At 32.5% G+C, this 22,084-nt stretch overlaps 1 protein-coding gene across 7 annotated transcripts in view; it reads left to right on the top strand.

Annotated features, from left to right (window-relative positions):
• Positions 1-22,084, top strand: part of LOC145304150 (uncharacterized) — a 125,121-nt gene that overhangs the window by 89,190 nt on the left and 13,847 nt on the right. For all 7 annotated transcript variants that reach the window (XM_080145912.1, XM_080145913.1, XM_080145917.1 and 4 more), the window contains exons 3-5: positions 13,194-13,419; positions 21,125-21,166; positions 21,864-21,918. In XM_080145912.1, the coding sequence (XP_080002038.1) occupies positions 13,194-13,419; positions 21,125-21,166; positions 21,864-21,918 (323 nt within the window). The remainder of the gene's footprint in view (positions 1-13,193; positions 13,420-21,124; positions 21,167-21,863; positions 21,919-22,084) is intronic.

Here is a 22,084-nt window from a genome sequence, read left to right as displayed (position 1 = left end):
TGGGAAAGCACCCTAAACCTCACTTTGGCTGACCTTGCTTTTTTATTAAATATAATATTTTTTACGCGAAGCCCCTCTTTAATTAGAAATGTCCGTCTGAGGGTAAAACATAATTCACCATCTGCTCTTAAAGATAGACGGTTTTAATTTTTGAGAATATACCATATACCTTTCAGCATCCAATATGTGATTTACTTATTCCATCAGCCTGTCGGAAATACCCTGCAAGGCATTTAATTTAAAATGTAAAAATTTTATTTATCAAATTCTAAATTAGATAGACGATTACGACTGATTTTTCTAGAGAAGATTTTCCTGATAGATGAATATCTACTCTCTACCTTATTTAGTCGGTTAGACTGTCTGTAACCCTCCAGATGACATAAATTTCTGTAGGGAAATGTGCCTTTTCATCTATTGAAAATAGAAGTCTAGCCTATAGTCCTTAAAATAAAGTAAAAGGATCTCGGTGTGTGTGTGTGTCAGTCTGTACTAAAAGATCTCTATAAACGCAGAATCTATGGTTCTCCTTTACAAATAAGCATCTATTATATAATTTACCTGGTCTGTCAGTCTATCGGTAATGCTCTGATTGCCATTTGATTGATAGAAAGATGAATTTTTCCCTGGTAAAATTTTACAGGGTGATGAGCATCTACTCTGCATCTCAATTGGCCCGTCAGTCTGTCTGCAAAAATATGTTTTTCCACTTTTTTTATGAAGGTTAAGGTCTCAATAACTACTGAAGCAATTGGGTTCTCTATTTTAGGTAAGCTTCAAATAGGTCCCATGATGGTATTAGGCTATTTCATTTTCAGATGGTTTTGAGCTATTTTTTCTAGCCTGTTTCTGCCCCTTTTAATTGAGAGCCCCTGGATGCTAGGTACACATCCGCTAGTTTAAAATATTCTTATGCATTTAGAATAGAAAGAGATAAATATATTAACTTACACATAAAGATTACTTCAAGTTCAACTACTTACGTTAGAATTTCTGTCCGGCTGATTTTAGTTATTTATTTTATTATAAAAGCCTTTGATACTATGAACGTATTAACATTCTGCCTTAGCGTTTTCTTGTTTTTAAAAAAAAACCTCTCTCTAACTTGCTTTTTCTTCCATTTTCTTTTGATTTCTTAATTTAATCTTCAAATACGTATTTATAATAAAGCCATTTTCATTCTTTCAAAAAAGCAATTTAAATTACGGAATTTATTTTCCAATATATATTTTTTTTATAACTGTCAGGAAAGGGTTAAAATGTTTTTAATTTTTGTTTCAAAATTTGGACACATTAGGGAGGGGCGCTAGAATCAACTCATTTTAAAACTAAGTTTTCTTAAATTTACTATATTATGAATTTAAATTATCTTTTTTAAGAATAGTAATTAAATACTTCAATATTATGTAAATAGCAAGATGAAATAAAAAAAATGATTTATTCTTAATAAAGTAAAATATTGGGTTTTATTGTTCTGGGCAATGAGAGTTTATTATGGATTATTGGAGCACTATGAGTTTTAAACATTTATTTCTTGGAAAACTTGAGCTCGTTTATAGACATTTATTTCCTATATAGATCTGACATGGATCTTGAAGCAATAAAGCAGGCCCTTTTGTAAATGTTAAAAATTGGAAAAATCTATTAAATAAAAGTAATCGCAAATATACTTAGTAAATAATGTTGTCTTTTTGTTTCTTCGCTACTTGTGGATGTTGTCATCCCAGACCTGCATTGTGGTTTGCACTGTCATCAAAAGCAGGAAGAAAAATGCAGTTTTGTAGGAGCGTAGCTACTCTATCTATAAGTGTACGTGTCAGTCTGTCCTTCTCTCTGTCTGTCTGTAATGCTAAGGGGTCTGATTTTTATTTCCTATCCTTCAACATGTAATAAAAAGAAAAAAAAACTACACGGGCTAACCTAACAATAACTTTTTATAACTTTCTGTTTATCTAACTTACTCTTTTAATTAATGGTTGACAGTATAATTTGTTTTAAATTTCAAACAGCTTCGCTACTACTGGATATACATATTCACCCTTGTTATATTGGAATTCCCCCGTAATCTCAAGTGGGCCACTAAAAGGATTCCTTCCACCCCCCCCCCCCCCCCTCCTGATTAATAAATTTACTGACTGTACCAGAGATCTTAAGGGATAGGACACTGAAGGATAAATTGATAAATTCCCAATGATTTTAAACAGTATATCCCATCTGTAGAAAGATATTAATGGTTGAAAAGTTTTAGTAATACCCGTCAAACTTCGATAAAGTACCCAAAGTTTTTTAGCCAAAGTATGGTTATAAGAATTTGGGTACCAGTGCAATTACAGTCCAATGTCCCCTCCCTCTCTACATGCAAACATAAACTCTCACGCACGCAAAATCATAATAGTTTTTATTTTCGCACATAAAATTTTTAGATAGTTTTTTTTTTGCTAAATTGCTAGAATGGTAATTTTGTTACTTGTTAAATTATTGCACTTGCTCGTTAGTGCAGTTTTAATCTATTATCCCCCTAGGTTTTATCTATTAGTCATACAAACATGCAGGAAGACAGTAGACAATGGGCTGTTTATTACACTAGTTCCCAAGGGTTTTTAATAACATTTTCTTGTTCGTCGGCATTTTAACTTTGGGGTCTTTTAGTTAAATTTTGATTGGTTGATTCATTAAGTTGTTTTCAACCAATAATTGTAATTCAGAGAAGATGGAATTAAGTGTATCATTATTGGGGATGTACATCAATTTATCGGCCATTGTCTTAACCCTTAAGATCCCAAAACATGTGATATAAAAATATAATTTGAATTGTCCTTCTGTCTTAACATCAGTCTGGAATAGGAAAAACGAGATTTTCTCGTCTGCTATTAAAGATAGAAAGCTGAATTTTAATGAGCATTCAGTATATAATTTACCTATAGTTACCCTGTTAAAATGTATAAAGGTTTTGTGATTTTTTTCCAATAGATTTATTCTTTATTTTTGATCACTGAATATGTACTTTTTTAATTACTTTGTCTGCATTTCCATCCATCATTAAGTCTGTGTTCCGCTACTTATAGATATTACCATTCTAGTTATTTTGTGGGTTGTGTGGTAATTTTTTCTATTGGCAATTTCTCTTGGGTTGGAGGAGGTACCCTCCCCGAGAATAGTTAAAAACCTTCTCTGGACCTATGCGCTGCTTCAGTGTACAAACTTTAAACAAACAAGGATGACAACATCCATGAGTAGCGAAGCTCAAAAATTCTGGATGGATATTCGAAAAAAATTAGCTATAGAGCAATTTCATAAAAAAAACACATTAAACTAAAAAATCACGAAACCTTGTAAGATTTATAACGTGAAAATCTAGGAATCTATCTAGCACCTCAACCAATAAGCAAATCTTCAGGAAACTTTGTGGGGATATGTATACTGTTAACTTATTTAATCGAATCTTGAATAGAAGTAAAGAAAGTCATTAAAACTTAAAAATAGAAATCGAACTAGCACCTCAACCAATAAGCAAATAAAACTTGATGAAAGCATTCAGAATATGTAGTAGAAAATCCCTGAAAATTTCAGCCGTCTATTTTGAATAGGAGTTGAGAAAATCATGAAAACTTAAAAATGTAGGAATCAATCTAGTGTGGTAGGCGGCATATGGACAAGCCTTTCGTAGAGTATGCTACGCTTCGGCTTATCAAATCACAACCCAGCGCTAATCCTAGCTTATCACCATTCCACCCGGCCCCCTTCTGGGCCTTGCCTACACCTCAAAAGCAGCGGTCAAATTGGACACCCCTGATAGTGGGAGGGGCGCGGCCCCTCTCAACCCCAAGTCCCCAGTCACCTACCTTTGCCGGGAGATGTCTACCTTCCCCCTTGCTGAAGCCTACCCCTCTACTGTTCCCTGGAATGGGGCTCCGCCCCCATCTCCCCGCATCCCTTTCTACCTAACCTATTATCATCTATTTGTGTATATAAATTAGTAATCCTATTGTAAATGTATTCAGTTTAAAATATATCTCTTTAGCAGTAACTACTCTAGTTATTCATTGATAGAATCTTTAAGGCTAGGGGCTCGTTTGAATCGAACTCGCGATTGTAGGGTTGAAACGCTTCACCCTACCACACTAGCACCCTAACCAATTGACGAATCTTAACCCTTAACGGTCAGGGGGGGGGCATTGAACGCCCCCCCATCCGGTTTTTTCTATCTCATTTTCTGTGTGTGAAAGATAAAGAGCCCAAACTGCTTGACTTTTTAAGTATGGGTATGACACATAACTGAGAGTTAGAATTTTTTGAATATCTCCATCCTGGCGGGCACAGGATGCCAGCAAACCTGGCAGGGTCATCCAGGTAAAGAGCAAAAATATTTTTTTTGACTAAAACAAAGCATTTTATCATACCAAAATACTAAAAAATCCTCTAGTAGTACATCCTTATATGAAATACAGATGTTCAAGTCACTTTCAGGTTCCAGGTATGATCCTGCAGGTCCTGATCCTCCAGGTCTCCAGAAATCTTTAAAAGGCTCCTGTGGCCGCAATTTTTGACTTAGTGACTTCAAATTTTAAACTTAAGCTTTTCTTACATGTCTACATAACGTATTAAAATTTCATGAAGATCCGCCGCCGTTTTCCCGCCGACCGCCGACTGCGGCGGCTGGCAGCTGCCAAGTACAGCTGCAGCCGCTGAAATTTATATTTTGATATTTCTAATGTAAAATTTACATAAAAATAAACATTTTCTGGGAAAAAAATTTTCTTCTAGCTTCAAAAATAAGAAAATTACAGCCGTTTGAAATTTTTAGATAAAAAAAGACCTAAAAACAAAGGTTGTTAAATAAAAGGGTGAAGGAAGCCAAAATTGACTTAGACTTATAAAAGGTCGGAAATTCATTATCAAACAGGGGACTTGCACAAAAAAATTTAGCCCTCTAGCTTTAATAGGAACTGAGATAATTAGGGGGGGCGTTGAACGCCCCCCCCCCCCGACCAATTAAGGTGCGGCAAGGGGCCCGACTGTAAAGGGTTAATGAAACTTGGTGAAAATATGAAGAATGTTAACATAATTAATCCCTAAAAATCAGCTCTCTATTTTTTATAGGAGTCGAGAAAATCACGTTTCCACCTTTCTGTCTCTGGACGGACAGACAGAAGGCGGACGGACATTTCGAATTATAGAGTAGCTTTGCTTCTAGCAAACAGACACAGATACATATACATATACATATAGGCATCCTGATGATTTTACTAAGAGTTGCACTTGCATTTCCACACAAACACACACACACACACACAAACAAACAAACACATAAATAATTATGGGCGCGCGTACTCAAACACACTCCCCAATTTATGCAACGTTGTTGTGTCTGGTCGCCCCAGGGATCTTTAGGGATAAGACAATGGAAGATTTGTTGGTGTTAAGTTCACAAATAAGAAATTGTGATTTTAAAACTTTGGGTACTAATATGTTTTTTTTTCACTCCCTCCATGGGTCGCCCTATAACTCAAGTACAAACTATACTCCCTTCCTGAAAATCAATCTTATAATAGTTGATTCGGTATTTTAGACATGGAATGTAACATTTTTAGTTTATACAAGGACAATAACGTTCATAATTAGCACAGCATTAAAGTTAACATGCAAACAAAATAAAAAGAACAAAAACTTAGGAAAATAAAACTAATATTTTCAATTTATTTCATAAGTAAGGAGGGGGGTTTCAGTGCTCAATATGCACTTTTAGGAAAGCGACGGTTGCTCATAATTGTTGGTGAGATAAAAAGTCAACATCCCTCAAAGCTCCCAATGTAGCACAACACCCCCCCCCCCCCCACAAAGCTTATCAAAAGAGAATTTAATTATAGGCTTGGGAAATAATGCTTAGTTAGCTTTAAAAGTCAAGGAGGGAAGGGGGGTAGGGGTATTTTTGGACTGAACGTAATCATATTAAATCAGGAATAAGGTATAACAAACAAGCGAAATAAATCAAAAATAATATTTGGGGGGCAAATGGAGAGGTCGTTAAATTTACGATGTGTTGCCCCCCAACGACAGCTGAAAAACACGTATAGGTTTCGTGATTTTTATCCGAATTAATTTCGTTATTGGTAGAAGCTGATATTAAATAGAGAAGCTTCAATGTAAAGATTTCAGCAAGTCTTTCGCTACACACAGACAGAAAGACTTTTATATAAGGACAGACATACAGACATCCTGTTACCTTTATTTCAGTAGTTGTGATACTAAATCGTGTTTATTATTTATAGTAGTAATTACTCTAAACATGTTTGAATTAATCATTTATCCTTCTGTTTATAATTACCACACTCTAAAAATATTATCCCATATATAAAAATATTACATTTTAGTAAAAATATAAAACATGAGTTAAGAAATCATTATGTAAAATAAATTATACATCCTTTTATAACAGTAACAGGTAATAAACTTTATAATAGTTAAACCGATATGGTTCTCCTAAACAAAGTTGCTTCTTTTAAATTTTGGGTAGGTTTTTGACTATTTTGGGGTAGGGTACCACCACCCTTCTTCTGAGGAAAATCAACCCCACAAAAGAATGACCCCAACTTAATGACTTCTCATTTTTAAAAGCGAGGATTTTCTGTAATTAGGGTCGGTCCGTCCGTTACAGTTAGCTCTATTCATTAATTTAAACTGTTAGAATTGTCCTATCGATTTCAAACTGATGCTGATTTCTGTAACACTTAGCGCAGCAACTCTATAATTGCTACCAGAAAGTCCGTACGTCCATTTAAAACAAGCTGATCTTTTTACTTTCATTTTGTTTGTTTGTCCTTCCATTTCAGAGCTTCGCTTTTATGGATGTTGTCAACCTTGTTATCAAAGTGATTGTACTTATTATAAGTGTAATAAATTTCATCAAAATAATAATCTATCTATAGTGTGCTTAATTCTGCAACTAGCTTTAATTATATATTTTCATAATTAAGACTTGCATTTATATAACCCAAGGGCTGTTGAAATTTATTTGCCCAATTAATTAAGGTTTTACAAATAGATAAATAGATGTAATGATAGATAGATATATAGAAAGAAAAAGAGAAAGAAAGAAAGATATATATTTGATAAAGGGTGACTTGCAAGCAAATCAGTAATGATTCAAGTACAGAGTGTACAAAAAAAGCTCTAGTGTTTAGAAACATAAGTACCATTTTTGTGCTATTTGTGAGAAATATTAAACTTAAAGCAACTTGCAAGTTTTCAGTGAGTTGGAACATTTTACCTCTTATTTCCTAAACTACATGTAGTACAGGAATGGTTCTTATATTTCCAAAAACTAGAGCTTGAAGCGGTTCTAACGGTATGCATAATATTTTACTATTAATATTATTCTACTATTAATACAAGCCGCGCAAATTGAATTTTAAAAAGCTACACATATGAGGCACACTCTTTAGATAGATAGAATCAGTTGATTAAAAGTTCTAAACAATGAGTTGAATGTTTGAATGATTGTGCACAAAAATATCAATGCACAAAATAAGTCATTAGTGTTCCTAACAATTAAAAAAAAGGCTTAAGTAGCTAAAAAATCCTTTGCTGTTAACTAGTAATATGTATTTTTGTTGTGTTAGATCTGTCCAAAACTAATTTTGAGTTTTAGGTTTGATAAATTAAAATTAGACAAGGCTAATCAAATTATACTGTATTGAGCATACTAACAATAATATATTTTAGAGGTGCTTCAATAATTTTTTTGCTTTGTTATCCATTTGGGATTGAAATCGATAAAATTACAAATTTATAATTTCAAAATTTGTTTTCAATTTATTGAAATTGATAAAATTATTCAAACAGTTATGTACGACATACGGACGGATCATTGTAAATTATTAAATGTTAGGCTTAAAAGTAAGTTTTGCTATTTTGTACATTATTTTTGTTTTGTATGAACACAAGTAAAGCTGTTAAAATATGATTTTTGTATCAGCTTCATAACAAGACAATTCACTTTCACATACCAGCTATGTATGTAAAATAGTTGTTTTGCCCCTAGCCTCTGGTGAGGGGCAAGTAAGGTAAGAGAAATAGGTTAACACTCCATGACATTTATATAATTTCCTTGAAAAGGAAAGAAAATATTGATTAACATTTTCAGAGATCTTTAGATTTAGACAAACTTAAAACCTTATCATTTTATTTTTTAGAACTAGCTGGTGCTAGTAGAACTTTAAGAACTCTGAATTCAAAGGGGGAAGAAAATATTTTAAAACTTTCTGAATCTTATATCTAAAAATTGAATAGCCTAAAACCTAGAATCTATTTGAAGAATAGAATCTTAAGATACACAAAAAAATATGCTACTTTATATTATAAGACTAGAGGCTGCGCCCCTAGCATCTAGAAGCTTTGCACTTTAAGAGCTAGGAGAGGGCAAAAATTCTAGAAATAAAATAATAATGGGACATATTTGAAGATTATTTGAAAAGGAGAACTAAATCGGTTCAGCAGTTAGTGAGATCCTTCGTTACAGACAAAAAAGCTTACTACTTTATTTAATAGGTTTACTAAACTTCTATACTGTAGCAGGATCGAGTTTTGAATGAAGCAATAAAGATCAAATAAATCATGTTTAATTTTGAAAGGTCACGTCCTTTACTTCTGAAGAATATAAGAAGGAAACTTTTTCATTTATATAATAGTATGTCTATGTGACTGTCTATCTGTTTGCACCGAGGGATCTTGCTAACCGCTGAAACGATATGGTTCTCCTTTACAGTGTAGCTTCTCTTAGGTCCTGGGAAGATGCCTCTAAGAGCATAGCCTCCTGTTACAAAATACTGTGTGAACAGCCAAATAAATTTCAAAGTTAAAGATATCCTATCTTATAAAGTAAAAGGTTTTTTTTGTCGTAAGCTAAAGATCTCGGAATAAAGGTACTAAGAAAGAGAGGGAATGTCTGATTGAGCCAATAGGAGAATCGCATCGGAATTTACATTGGATCTCATTGGTTGAAATTATGTACACATTTTCCTACGAAGGCATGTTTTTTTTCATTTCATACATACATAAAAGTCAGCTGTTAACAGTATATTTTCTTAGTAGAAAGCTTTGCGGAATCAGAATTAATTGCCCAAAAATTTCGTTTACAATTTGAAAGCTTGAAACAAAGTTGGATTCTTAAAAAAAAAGTTAGGCTGGCAACTCGCTGATGAGGCAAAATTATTTTTGTAAAAAATCCTCCAAAATCGAATAAAAAAATTTACAAAAATGAAATAAAATCTTAAGAGGGTTATTAACATATGATTTTGTTTAATTTTTGTATATTTTTAATGTGCTTTTGGATGATTTTTCACAAAAATAATTTTGCCTCACTATCGAATAGCGAGTCTATCATTTTTTAAGAATCCACATCAGCTTGAGTCGAAAGTAAACAATACTTTTGTCTGCTAGGAATGTTCTCTCTTAGATTTGACGAAAAAAGGGTTCAGAATATTCTTCTACTCTTCTATTTCTATTGATCTCGGAAATTGTTATCCCAAATGATGTGGCACTTTTAAGGGAGGCTTTTAAATGAAATGGTAAAGGTTTTGAGCTTTTTTTTCGTAACCCTTCTTTCCTATTTTGTTGTCGGGGAGATATATGTCGAGTTCGAATATTGACGTCATACTAGATATGTTAAAAATATTACCTACTGCAGCATGGCACCAATAGTTAGAATAGGGGAAATGCATTGGCCCGTTAACTCATTATCATGCAGTGTTATGACTTCCAGACAAAGATTGTGTTATCTAAGGGTTTGTTGTCTTTTGGATGTTACATATCCTATATTTCTAAATAAAATAAAAACTAAAAGCATAGCTCATATACAGGTCACGAATCTTAATATCAGGTTTGAAATCGTTGGGACGGTTTTAACACATCTAAATCTATGATTCAAAATATGATACACCCATAATTGGAAAAGCTTTGCCTCCTAAATGCTTAGAATATTAAATTGCATGCCCCCAAAGCAGGACCCCCACAGGGGGCATCTTTGACCCCCATGCAGTAGAGGTTAATTTGGCTTTAAATTTGATTGTTCATCAAGTTAAAAGAAACTAGGGAGGGAGAGAACAATCAAAATTATATAAATTTTTAATCCCATTTTCCCCCTATACTTATTAGTTACAAGAGGTAGAATTCTACATTTGCAAATGTTAGTTATAATGCCATTTGACTGTCGATATGTTGATATTTTGTTAGCCATCACCACTTGCTATTAATTTGTAGTCGACGTAATAATAACCCCAACAAAATTATTTTAGAAATAGCGTTTGAATAAAGTATCACCTGCAAGTACCTTTTTTTGTTCGGAATAAACCCTTAAAAATACATATCAATATAATATCAAGAAGTTTGACAATGGGGTTAAAATTTTATCAATTTAACATCACTGTATTCCTAAAGTTGAGGAAAAAATGTTTTTAAAAATCGATTTTTTAAGTTGCTCATGTTTATGTGCAATAGCATATTTATATTTAAAAAACAATAAAGGATTAACAGTTTTTCTTTTGAAATAAATTCTTATATAAAAGTAACAGGATGTCTATCTGTTTGTGTGTCTGCTTGTACCGAAAAATCGCGCTAACCGCTAACCGCTGAACTGTTATATTTCTCTGTTATATTGGAAATTGTCCCTAGACTTTTTCTTTCAAAACTAAAATTTAAAATCGGGTGGAGGGGTTGGGGGGTGGTAGCCGCTAGTAAAAAATATGAGGGGGGGGGGGGAATCAAAACTTATATATAAAAATATTTATTTATTTGACAAATTGCACCAACATTGCAGAAATTATAGAAATAAATTGTTAAAATTAAATATAATTTACCATTCAAAATCAATTATTTCAACTTAATGTTTTTAACAGTATAGTTACTATATAACTATACAATATCTGTCCGTCTGTCGGTGAGGCTTTGCACGCTTCTAGGCTGCTATTTGAGGTAGAATTCTTAAATTTCTGGATAAGTTTTCATTGGTTAAAACGCGTCTGCTTTTTAAATCGGGTTTTCTGTGTGTCCCTCCTATTGTTTAAATATGTGATTTATTTTTCTGAAATTTTTGTGAAAATAGAGCTCCAAAAATTGATCTGTCTGTCGGTCTGCCCCTACATCCATTTCTGATTCCCTTTGACTGTTGTTTATTTCAAAAACTAAAATCATTTTTATTTTTGTTCTTTTCTACTTATGAATATTTTCATCCTTGTTTTATTTATATAAATGTCCAAAACTAATTCCCATTGTTTTTAACTACATTATTTTTACGAGCTTATAAAATGAAAGAATAGTTTTTCATCGCATCATTATATTAAAGACAGCTTTCCTCTAATAGTAAAATGAAAAATTAAAAGATTAATTTCCAGTTTGGATAGCCCCGAGGGGCCGAAGGCCCGAGCTAACAATTTTTCAATTAAAATGATGTGATTTTTATCTAATTTATAAGAATGACAATTATGTCCATGATTAGCGCAGCTTAATCTAACCTTACAATATTTAGATAAAAAAGAGCAGTAAACTATATGGAGTTATAGTATAATAGACTATAAATAATATCGCCCCAAGTTTACAATTTTTTGTCATTTTTTTGTCAGGCCTAAAAATAATGAAACGTTTACTATAAAGATTTCTAAAAGCGAAGATTTTCTGTAATTAGGGTCGGTCCGTCTGTCTGGGACAATTAGCTTTTTTAGACAGGTTAGAATTGTCGAATCGATTTAAAACTTTGCATGGTGATTCCTATAACAATTAAGTATTATTTTGGAAGCGTAGGAACTCTATACTCATTACCAGGAAGTCTGTACGTCCATTTAAACATACTGATTTTTACCTTTTCGACGACAATTTTTTGTATGCTATAATTATCATATTCATATGCTATTTGGAATACTGATTCCTATGTCTACAAGGTACAATGCTATGAGCAAAACATCTAAGTCCTAAAAATGTAAGCATGACATTAAACAGTATCCTGTATTTAATAAGTTTAGCAACAAATTTACTTACAATTTTGTTTAGATGTATGCATTAATAATCTGCTTATTCAGTTCTGACATTATAAAGGTGTTTATGGATGTTGTGATCCTTGTTTTTTAATATTTGGGGTTTTATTGATATATCTATTAAGATAACTAATTGAAAATACAAATACTTCACACTTCAAAATTTACTACTTTTACATACGCCCTTGAAGTAAAATAATGTTACTTACTTGACAGAAACTGACAAATTGACAATTCCTAATTATAGAGTAGCTGTGCTATTATCAAGGATGACAACGTCCATAAAAGCGAAGCTCCAAAATCTGAATAACAACAATTGAAGAGTGTCAGAACTAAATAAGCAGTATCTATACATATTACATATGGGTCTAAACAAAATTGTATGTAAATTTATTGCAAATTGCTTGAATACAAGATTCTGTTTAGGGACATAATTACCTTCATAATTAGAACTTGATTATAAAAATTAATCGTGCATGATATTGTGCCTTGTTGTCCTTGGATTCATGGATAATTCTAACTTACCTAAAATAACGATAAGATCTATCCACTACGTACGGACGAACGTATGGATCAACCCTAATTAAAGAAATGCTTCGATTTAAATGTGTAGTTTTTAGGCCAGATGTGACACTTTTAGAAACAGGAAGTGACTTCATTTTTTTATAAGTCACTTTTTAGTGGAGAATTTTCATATAAAAAAATCTTACTAATCACTATTTTGTAAGCTGGTGGTTGCGCCCATAACTTTATAAAATAGGTTAATGCTATATAAATACAAATAAAAAGCTTCTTCCGAAAACAAAACCTTAAATGTCCACATTTTATCATTCGTTCATTATTGTCTTTAATACGATAGTATACATGATTTTTCAGTATTGGCCAAAACAAGTTCTATTTTAATCCAGAGGATATTAATCGGTTTCGAAGCCATACATATTTAAACGTTGCTTTTCAGGGGTTCATATACGCTTGGCTTTCTGTGTTCTAAAATCATATAGGGAGGTATCGATTGATGGAGTATTAATATTTCTTCCATTTACTGATCCCTGTATATTACACTAATTTCTTTGCTCCTTTCCTCTATTGTGGTGGGGAAAATAGCCTAAAACCCTATAAAGACAATATAAATCTTTCTATAAAACATTTTTTTATTCTTTTTATTTTCAGGTATCAGGACAAAACCATGTGAGATTGCCGCGCCGACAACAAGAAAGCTATGGAGTCGGCGGCCGCGGCCCCCCAACCTACAACACTCTAGCCGGCGGCGGTGGCGGTGGCCAACAAAAGCGGCCGCCCAGCTACAAAAATGGCGGCCGACGGCCGAATGGCCAGGCAGCAGACAATATCAATAATTTTTCCGATATTCTACGTGGATCTGATTTTGGACTCTTAGGAGAGTAAACACGCTAAGAGAGAAATTTGTAGAAAAAAAAAAACGCGGTAACGCGCAACTTTTTTTCTCTCTCTTAGTGATGTCAATTAAAAACATGACTTTAGAAAATATAGAAGCTTCTCTTAAGCTAGTGGGTGTACGTCCATAATAGAAATCTATGTAAGTTTTAAAGAAAAGATTTACAGAATTGGTGCTTAGTGATCAGTTCAATATTTCTGACTGACAGGCGAACATTTTAAAGAATAGAGTAGCTACTAATAATGCATTCTTAAAATTAACTCTAAACATTTAAAGGATTACAGCACTCCCTATTTGTTTGTCATAAAGGTTTACAAGGATAGGGGGGGGGGGGAATTAAGGTTTTGGCGTTTATTATTGAGATCTTATAATTTTTGGTTATTTTCTAATTTTTTATGATTTCCATCTCTCCAATACTACCTGCAACACAAATTTTCTATAGTGTCCAGGCAAAATGGGGATAGATGTCACTGATTTCGCCTACCTCTTCTATTTACGTCAGCAAATACTCCATACCCCATTCTATAGGGTTTCTTTTCCCCTTTCCATCTCTTTCTCTCTACTATGACATCAATAGAATAGGTAGGCCAAAAGCTGTGATCCATCTATCCCCATTTTCCAAGAGCACTAAACAACACAGCTACCAATATTCAACTCCACTGAATATTGTATGTAAATAGTCCCAGCTGTATCTTACCAAACATACAGACAAACAAACAGACAGCCAGAATTATATTTTATTACTTATAGTATACACCAGCGGCTGTACCCTTAGCATCTATGAGCTATGTTCTCTGAGTAGGGAGGGATTGAAAAATAGACTAAAATCATCTAGAGTCCGAAACCTACACTATCCCATTACTAATATGAGGCTTCCTAAGATAGAGAACTAAATCGCTTATTGCTTTTTAAATTCTAATTTATCCATACTTCCTTGCTGTTTAAAATTAATATTAGCCAAAAAGTTCTAAAGGCATTTCTTTAGTTTTATTTACAGTATATTTCTTGTCTCAAAATGCAACTGTGAAAACAAAAACACAATTTTTTTTAAAAGTCAGCTTTACATAGATTACTTTGATTTAATAATCATGTAGCTAATTTCATAGACGGTTAACATCATTTAGAAATATGGGGATAGATCAATTGAAAATATTTGAAGAAAAAAAATACATTTGTTGTTTTTGATAAATTCTGGAAAGGGAAATGACAAATGAAGAAAATTATTTGTATTTTTATCTTAATTTAGTCTAAAACTGACAAATACGACTGATAGAAAGGTTTGGGACAACATATTGTTTTGTGCATACAGTCTTGCTTTTAATGTCACGTGTCTGGCATAGCAGCAGTAGTTTCCATTTATTTAAAAAGGTATATTTTATTTAAGCTTATGGATGACATTGGCTAAAATGTACTCTAAATTATTCTATGATGCTTCCTTATTTGAATGACATGATTCATTATAAAGTAATTTTCATACAGATTATATACATTAGACGGTTTCAAAATACCTTGAAATAGAGAATTTTCGTATTATAAACATCTTTCCGCGGACATTAAAATTAAAAAGATTAATACCAGTTGGGTTGTTCTGGCCTTTATGATTTTCATTTTATTATACGGAGAAAATTTCTCTAATACAATGCAATATATGATTTTTCAGTATGACTAAGAACCGATTCTATCCAGTGGATATTAATCGGTTTCAAACTCTTATATAAAACAGTAGCCTAAAAACTTTATTTTAATCAGCATTAATTTCAAAATAACGTTTAATCTTACTTACAATTGCAATGTTAACATATAGCAAAAACAACGGATTTTTTAAAAACTTTGTGTTTTGAAACGCTCTATTCCTTACAATTTAAGAAACTATACAAAGTAGATGAATATTAACTGGCAGCTGCGCTCCTACCATCTTGTATTTTAAGGGCCGGGGTAAGGACAGGGTAGAATATAGCCTAAAACCACCCTAATTATCATATATAGAGATAAAATAGCCTAAAACCATCCAAGGACCTTTGAGAAGTATAAAAAGTAGAACTTTTTATACTTATTCTAATGTTTTTCAGGGAAGCTTTGTTTCTATATCTACCTATATTTAGCACCTTGTAATAGATTTTGAACGTGACTTAAATATGAATCTGGCAAAAATGTTAAATTAGATAAAATCTTAGTAGATTCCCTCATTTATACATGGGGCGCAACCACCCTCCCCCCTCCAATCCCTAACTCCCTCTAATACAAGTGACAAGACAATGGCTGATGAATTCATGTAAATACCCAATGATGATACACAAAATTACCACTTCAGTGGATTACATTAGTGGTTGAAACATTTGGACACTCAAATTAATGAACCAACAAATCAAAATACAATGATAGTTCTCAAAGTTGTTAGCCCAACGTAAAACGTAAACGTTATTATAAAACTTTGGGTCTTAGTTGAATAAACAACCCTTCTTTCTTGGAAATAATCAGTAATGTGCACATAATTTTGACAAAGGGACTGAAAACCTTGGGGAAATTAGGGGGGAGGGATGCATTACGTTTGAAGAAAAATTTGAGATTTTGACAAAAAGTTAGAGAGTCATTCAAAGAAATATACCTTATTTAGAAGGGGTTGCAGGAATAAGCAAATAGGACGAAATAACAGTATCTGAAATAACAATTAAAACGCATTTATGTGCAAGCTTATTGCTTTCTGTCTACATCAGGGAGGGAGTGGACATTGGACTATAGATTATTATGGTACCCAGAGTTTTATAATTGCGCTCTCACTTTGGTTACTCTTTTCGAATTTCGAATTTAAATCTAAAGAGTTATTATCAATATAAATTTAACGTCCAGTTTCTTATCCTCAAGGTCCCTAAATTGGATGGATAATGACAATGTGGACTAAATACTTATCCCTATATAAAAGTAATAGGAACCGCTGAACCGATATGGTTCTCCTATACAATATAGCTTCTCATAGCTCCTAGAAGGTCCATTAATATTTTTGGGGGTCGTTACCATTACTTTCCCAAGAAAAATAACCCTCAGAAAAAAATTAAGCTTAACTTAAAAATTGAGGCATTTGGTGGCTCTAGAAGCTTCCATAGGCGTAGCTGCTAAACAATACAATACAATCTAACGTTTTTGCCCTGAAAAATGCCAATTAAAAATAAATTCTGTGCTCGTACAATATTTGTTTATGTTAAGCTGGTTTCAAAAAATAAATTGAAAAACTTATTTATTGCGATCAACAAATACTAAATAGGTAGAATTATAAATTTTCTTTAGCTATTATCAAAATACAACTTATTTACGAAGCTACTCTATAATGACAAAGTATGTATGTCTGTAAATAAGTAACGTAATGCTATACTGCATTGTCTTGCTATTTTACTCATTTATATGTGATGGGAGGGAGATTGTATGAACAACCTCGTCAAAAAATAAATTACGACCTCCCCTCACGCAAATAAGTTTTAAATTCAACATTACGGGATAGCTCATGATTTTTAATAATTTTTAAAAACTTTTTTATGACTACTCTATCAAAATAGTGAACTTTTAGCATACTTATAACTTTCGCAATGGATATAGAATACGTGGATATTGTGAGAGATTTTTGCATACCCTGAAAAAACTCCCCATCCCCCCTATTCCCTGACCATGGAAGAACAAATTGACCAACATATGAGGACTATATTAGCAACCTAAATTGAGTACAGAAATTCTCCTGTCACAATGCCACGTATTCTCTTGCACGCCCGTGCCTAGAATTAGTTCTGCAATGACTTTTATCATTTTATCAACTATAAATAGATCTTTTTATACACTTTTTTTAGACTTTATAAAATAAAAAGTAAAGACACTACGGAAGAAGCTTTTTTTTAGCATTTTTGTAGATAATAACTTAAATGGACTGCAAATTAAACTGGCACCTAAAGTTTTTTTTTCCACGTTATCTTATTCGTTGGATCACAAATTTTGAGTACTTTTATTGTTTTGTTCAAGATTAATGGTTTTCAAACTTTTTAACCAATAATTTTAATCAACAAAAGGCTTAATTTTGTTTATCATCATTTGGGATTCATAACAATTTATCTGCCATTGTCATAACTCTAAAGAACATTGGTACCGTAAAACTAGACCATTGTAAAGTAGGATATCTGGAAGATAAATTTATATACAGCCCAATCATGACAAACTAAATTACACTCTTGCAGATTTAAATTATTGGTTGAAAAGTTTGAAAACTACTCGCTTGTAACCAACAATTCAAAATTTAGTATAAGTACCCAAAGTTTAGAGCCAATGAACAGGAAAACGTGGTTATAAATCTTTGGGTACCAGTGTAATTAACACTCTAATGCCCCCTCAATCCCGGCATATTAAAAGTGTACATTGTTACGCTGTAATTATAATCCTTATACTAAAGTATTAGGATGTCTGTTTGTTTGTGTGTCTGTTTGTCTGTACCGAAGGATCTCGCTAACCGCTGAACGGGTTCTCCTTAACATGGTAGCTTCTCATAGGTATTTGGAATGTTTATAACTATTTTGGGGGAGGGTACCACCACCCGGCTGAGAGAAATCACAAAATAATCGAAAATTTAAAGAATATTCTCGCCTTTCGTTAAGAGACTTGAACGCAATTATTTCTCAAGTTAGATATCTAAAAAAAACATTTGAAGTGCCTCTAGGGGTGTAGCCGCTAAATTATTATAACGCATTTATATCAGAGAGATATTTTTAGCGGATAAAATAAAAAACAACGAGTCTCCCTTCCTTTCTAGGCACATTAAAACCTTTAAATGTCATTTTAAGTCATTTTTCTTTCGTCATGCTCGTATAACTTTTTTTTTATTATACAGGAAATGTCCAAAAACAGATTGGACGGCAAGATTTATTTTCCGAAAATTATACTTGATTTTAATTATTCTCTTTGTTAACAGCCTTAAGGGGTCATTTATCTTAAGTGGGTGGTGGAACCCTCCCCTAAAATAGCTATAAACCTTCTTGGGATCTATGAAAAACTTATTGTAAAGGAGAACCCAATCGGTGCAGCAGTAAGCTAGATACTTCGGTACAATCAGACACACTTGCATCCTTTTACTTTTCTATATGGATTAGATGATGAAAATAATCAGTTTTGTCGTTGTTATTATCCAGAACACACAAATTTTGTAATTATATCTTGGAATCCAAAAATAAGACTATTATAATTTTTATTTTTATTATAATAATAAGTATTTTTGTTGAATGACCTTTCTTTACATTTTACCGCTTAAATTGTCATAATTTTAGCTGATCTAATATTAACATTTTCTGTCTATACCTATATATTTTCTTTTGTTTTACTTTAAGTTATATTAAATTAGGTTAATTTGAGTACAGGGAAGCCCCGCTGTATTAGAGCAGGGCATGTATTGGCCTTGCAGAGTTAGGGCCCCCCATAGGGAATATTTTACCTTATTTTCAAATTTTTTCAGGGGGGGGGGGGTTATTTGATCGTCTTGCACTAGGATGTAAGCACTAAAAATATAAATATTTATCAGAAACGGTTGATTTTGTGGCAGTAAAATTGGAGGCAAACTAATTGTTCATTTCATGTTTTTTTAGCTTCCCTATTTCCACTTTTTTGATGTGGTCATCCTTGTTTTTTTACTATTGTTAAAATTTTGATTATGACTTGATGGACTTAGAATTAAAGGAACAAAATTTATATTGTGTAAAAATATTATAACAAGAATTACAACTTCTATAACAGCACAGCTCATAATTGGACATACTAGCATTAGAAATAGAGTGAGAGAGATTTGTATTTTAAAATTCAAAATGCTTAAAAGCACATACTTCTTGATCGTGTAGTTGCTACGCTTATAGTATTATGTCTAAGGTCGACAAAATTGCCTAACAGTTGTTAGTTTTTTAGAAATGACCATATATAATATTAAAAAATACTTTGTAGTAGTCTTTCTGGTAAAAGATTATAGAGTTGATATGCTTTCTAAATTGCTACAAGAATCATTATACCTTGTTTTAAATCAATAGGACAATTCTAACATACCTAAATTACCGACCAGGTATATCTGTTACGGGTGTACGGACAGTCCGATCCTAATTATAGAAAAGCTTCACTTTTAAAAAATATGTATAAAAATTGAACATTAATAATGGTGTTTCCAAATTATACTCTATTGTCTAAAAAATGACAATCGGATATTTTGTGTATTATTTTCCTAAATATGATTAGTTCCATAAAAAACTATTGTTTTTTTCAAAAATCCATGATAGAGGGTAGTGTATATCCACACTATCTTGAGTTGTGAGTATTAAATATTTTTTTTTTTTTTGGGGGGGGGGTATCTAGCAATCATAGTAATGTAGAACATTTTTTTTTCGACGGAGAAAGTTGGTCAAGATCTTATTCAAAATTAGATTTCCAAAAAATTTAGCGAAGACTTTAGTAGTTATAAATATTTTACCCCCACCCCCCCTAAACACACACACACCTCAAGTATCCCTAGTGGTCTCTAGGGGTGTAGCCGCTAGTAATTATATAATATATATAGCAATTTCCATTCACAACATAATCAACCCAATTATAATAACAATTTGTACATATGTAAAAACGCCCACAATTAGCCAAAAAAATATTATAATCATATTGACAAGGTTTTGTGATTTTACATTTAAAAATTATTGTGTTAAGAAAGAATTTGGGGTCCCTTTCGTAGCAACTCCCCTTAAGGAGCGTTTCGTCGTATTTTCACAGTAGCTTTTCCCCTATTTCTAGCCCCTGCGGGGGCTCTAACCCTGTGGGGCCATTTGCCTAACCCTGCAGGGCAATCACCTAACCCAACCAAAAATAACCTATCACAAGCTACTGTGAAAATATGATGAAACGCTCCTTAAGAGGTGTTTCCACGAAAGAGACTATACCCTAATAACAGCAAGTACTCCTATCTTTAGGGAGAGAGGGGACATTGGACTGTAAATTAAACTGGTATCCAAAGTTTTATAACTCAAAATCTTTTGGTAATTTTGATTGGTTAGTTACAAACTATTTCCTAACTGTAATTTTGCCGTTTGTAATTTGCCAGCCGCCGAATTTCAAAACAGCTATAGACCAACCAATTTTTTATGTAGTCTTTTCTTGTGATCAGAAACAGATAAAAATATTACTTTGCGCCGCCAACCGCCGTTTTACCGCCGTAACCGCCGAAAATTGCGGTTTCCGTTATTTGCCGTTTTTCGGCGATGGTCAGAAAAAGTAATTATTTTGTTATAAAAATCAAAGTTCTACATAAAATTTGGTAATCCTAGCGTAAAAATTGGCCGCTCTACAGCTGTTTTAATATTTAGCGACTGGCCGCTAGAAAGCTGCTAAGGAGCGGTCTGACCGCTATGACTAGAAAAAGTAATTTTCTCTAAATATGCACATGAACCACCAGTATGTCTCTAACTGTAACAGGAGCCGAGATAGAGGGGGAGGGTCAAATTAGCCCCTCCCCCGATCTATTAAGGTGGGAATTGGTGCCCGATCTGTTAGGGTTAAGTGTGTCATTGACCTTTTAATGCTGCGCTACTTATGGATATTCTCATCCTTGTTTTTTTTGCAAGAAGGAAGTGTTAATTTTAATACAAAAATGTCCCGAGTCACAAAGTCATGTTTTTAATTAATTTTTTACATACAGACTACAAAGCTATCCTTGTTGGTAGGGTCAGACAAGATCTAGGTAACATTTAGATAGATAGATAGATAGATATATAGATAGATAGATAGATAGATAGATAGATAGATAGATAGATAGATAGATAGATAGATAGATAGATAGATAGATAGATAGATAGATAGATAGATAGATAGATAGATAGATAGATAGATAGATAGATAGATAGATAGATAGATAGATAGATAGATAGATAGATAGATAGATAGATAGATAGATAGATAGATAGATAGATAGATAGATAGATAGATAGATAGATAGATAGATAGATAGATAGATAGATAGATAGATAGATAGATAGATAGATAGATAGATAGATAGATAGATAGATAGATAGATAGATAGATAGATAGATAGATAGATAGATAGATAGATAGATAGATAGATAGATAGATAGATAGATAGATAGATAGATAGATAGATAGATAGATAGATAGATAGATAGATAGATAGATAGATAGATAGATAGATAGATAGATAGATAGATAGATAGATAGATAGATAGATAGATATATAGATAGATAGATAGATGTGCTTTGAATATGGAAATTAGTATGATAATGCATTTGTGACATTTTTTATATTTTATGCTTCAAGAAAGAAATAATAAATTTTCTTTGAAAATGAACATTATCACTAAAGATTTTGTTTTATGTTAAAATTTTAAGAGCGCAGCTACCCTATATTTCTTTCTTTCTTTCAGTGGACAGACTGTGTGATCGGACGGCTAGATTAGTGAACAACGTTGGTAATCAAAGGTAAAATTTTTTTAAACAATTTAAAATAATTTTTATAGATAAATGTATATACATAGTTAATGGTTTTAAAAATATTTTCAAGAGTATAAAATAATTTTTGATCATCTTAAAAAAGAAAGATTTATAGGTATGTATAGAAATAAAATTTTCGGTGGTTTCTCTTATT

Source organism: Acartia tonsa, chromosome 13 (genome assembly GCF_053477335.1).
Source record: "Acartia tonsa isolate MP-2025a chromosome 13, ASM5347733v1, whole genome shotgun sequence".
In the NCBI taxonomy this organism is placed as follows: domain Eukaryota; kingdom Metazoa; phylum Arthropoda; class Copepoda; order Calanoida; family Acartiidae; genus Acartia; species Acartia tonsa.
The sequence above is the reverse complement of the archived record's forward strand: the minus strand, read 5'-3'. Positions and strand labels throughout refer to the sequence as shown.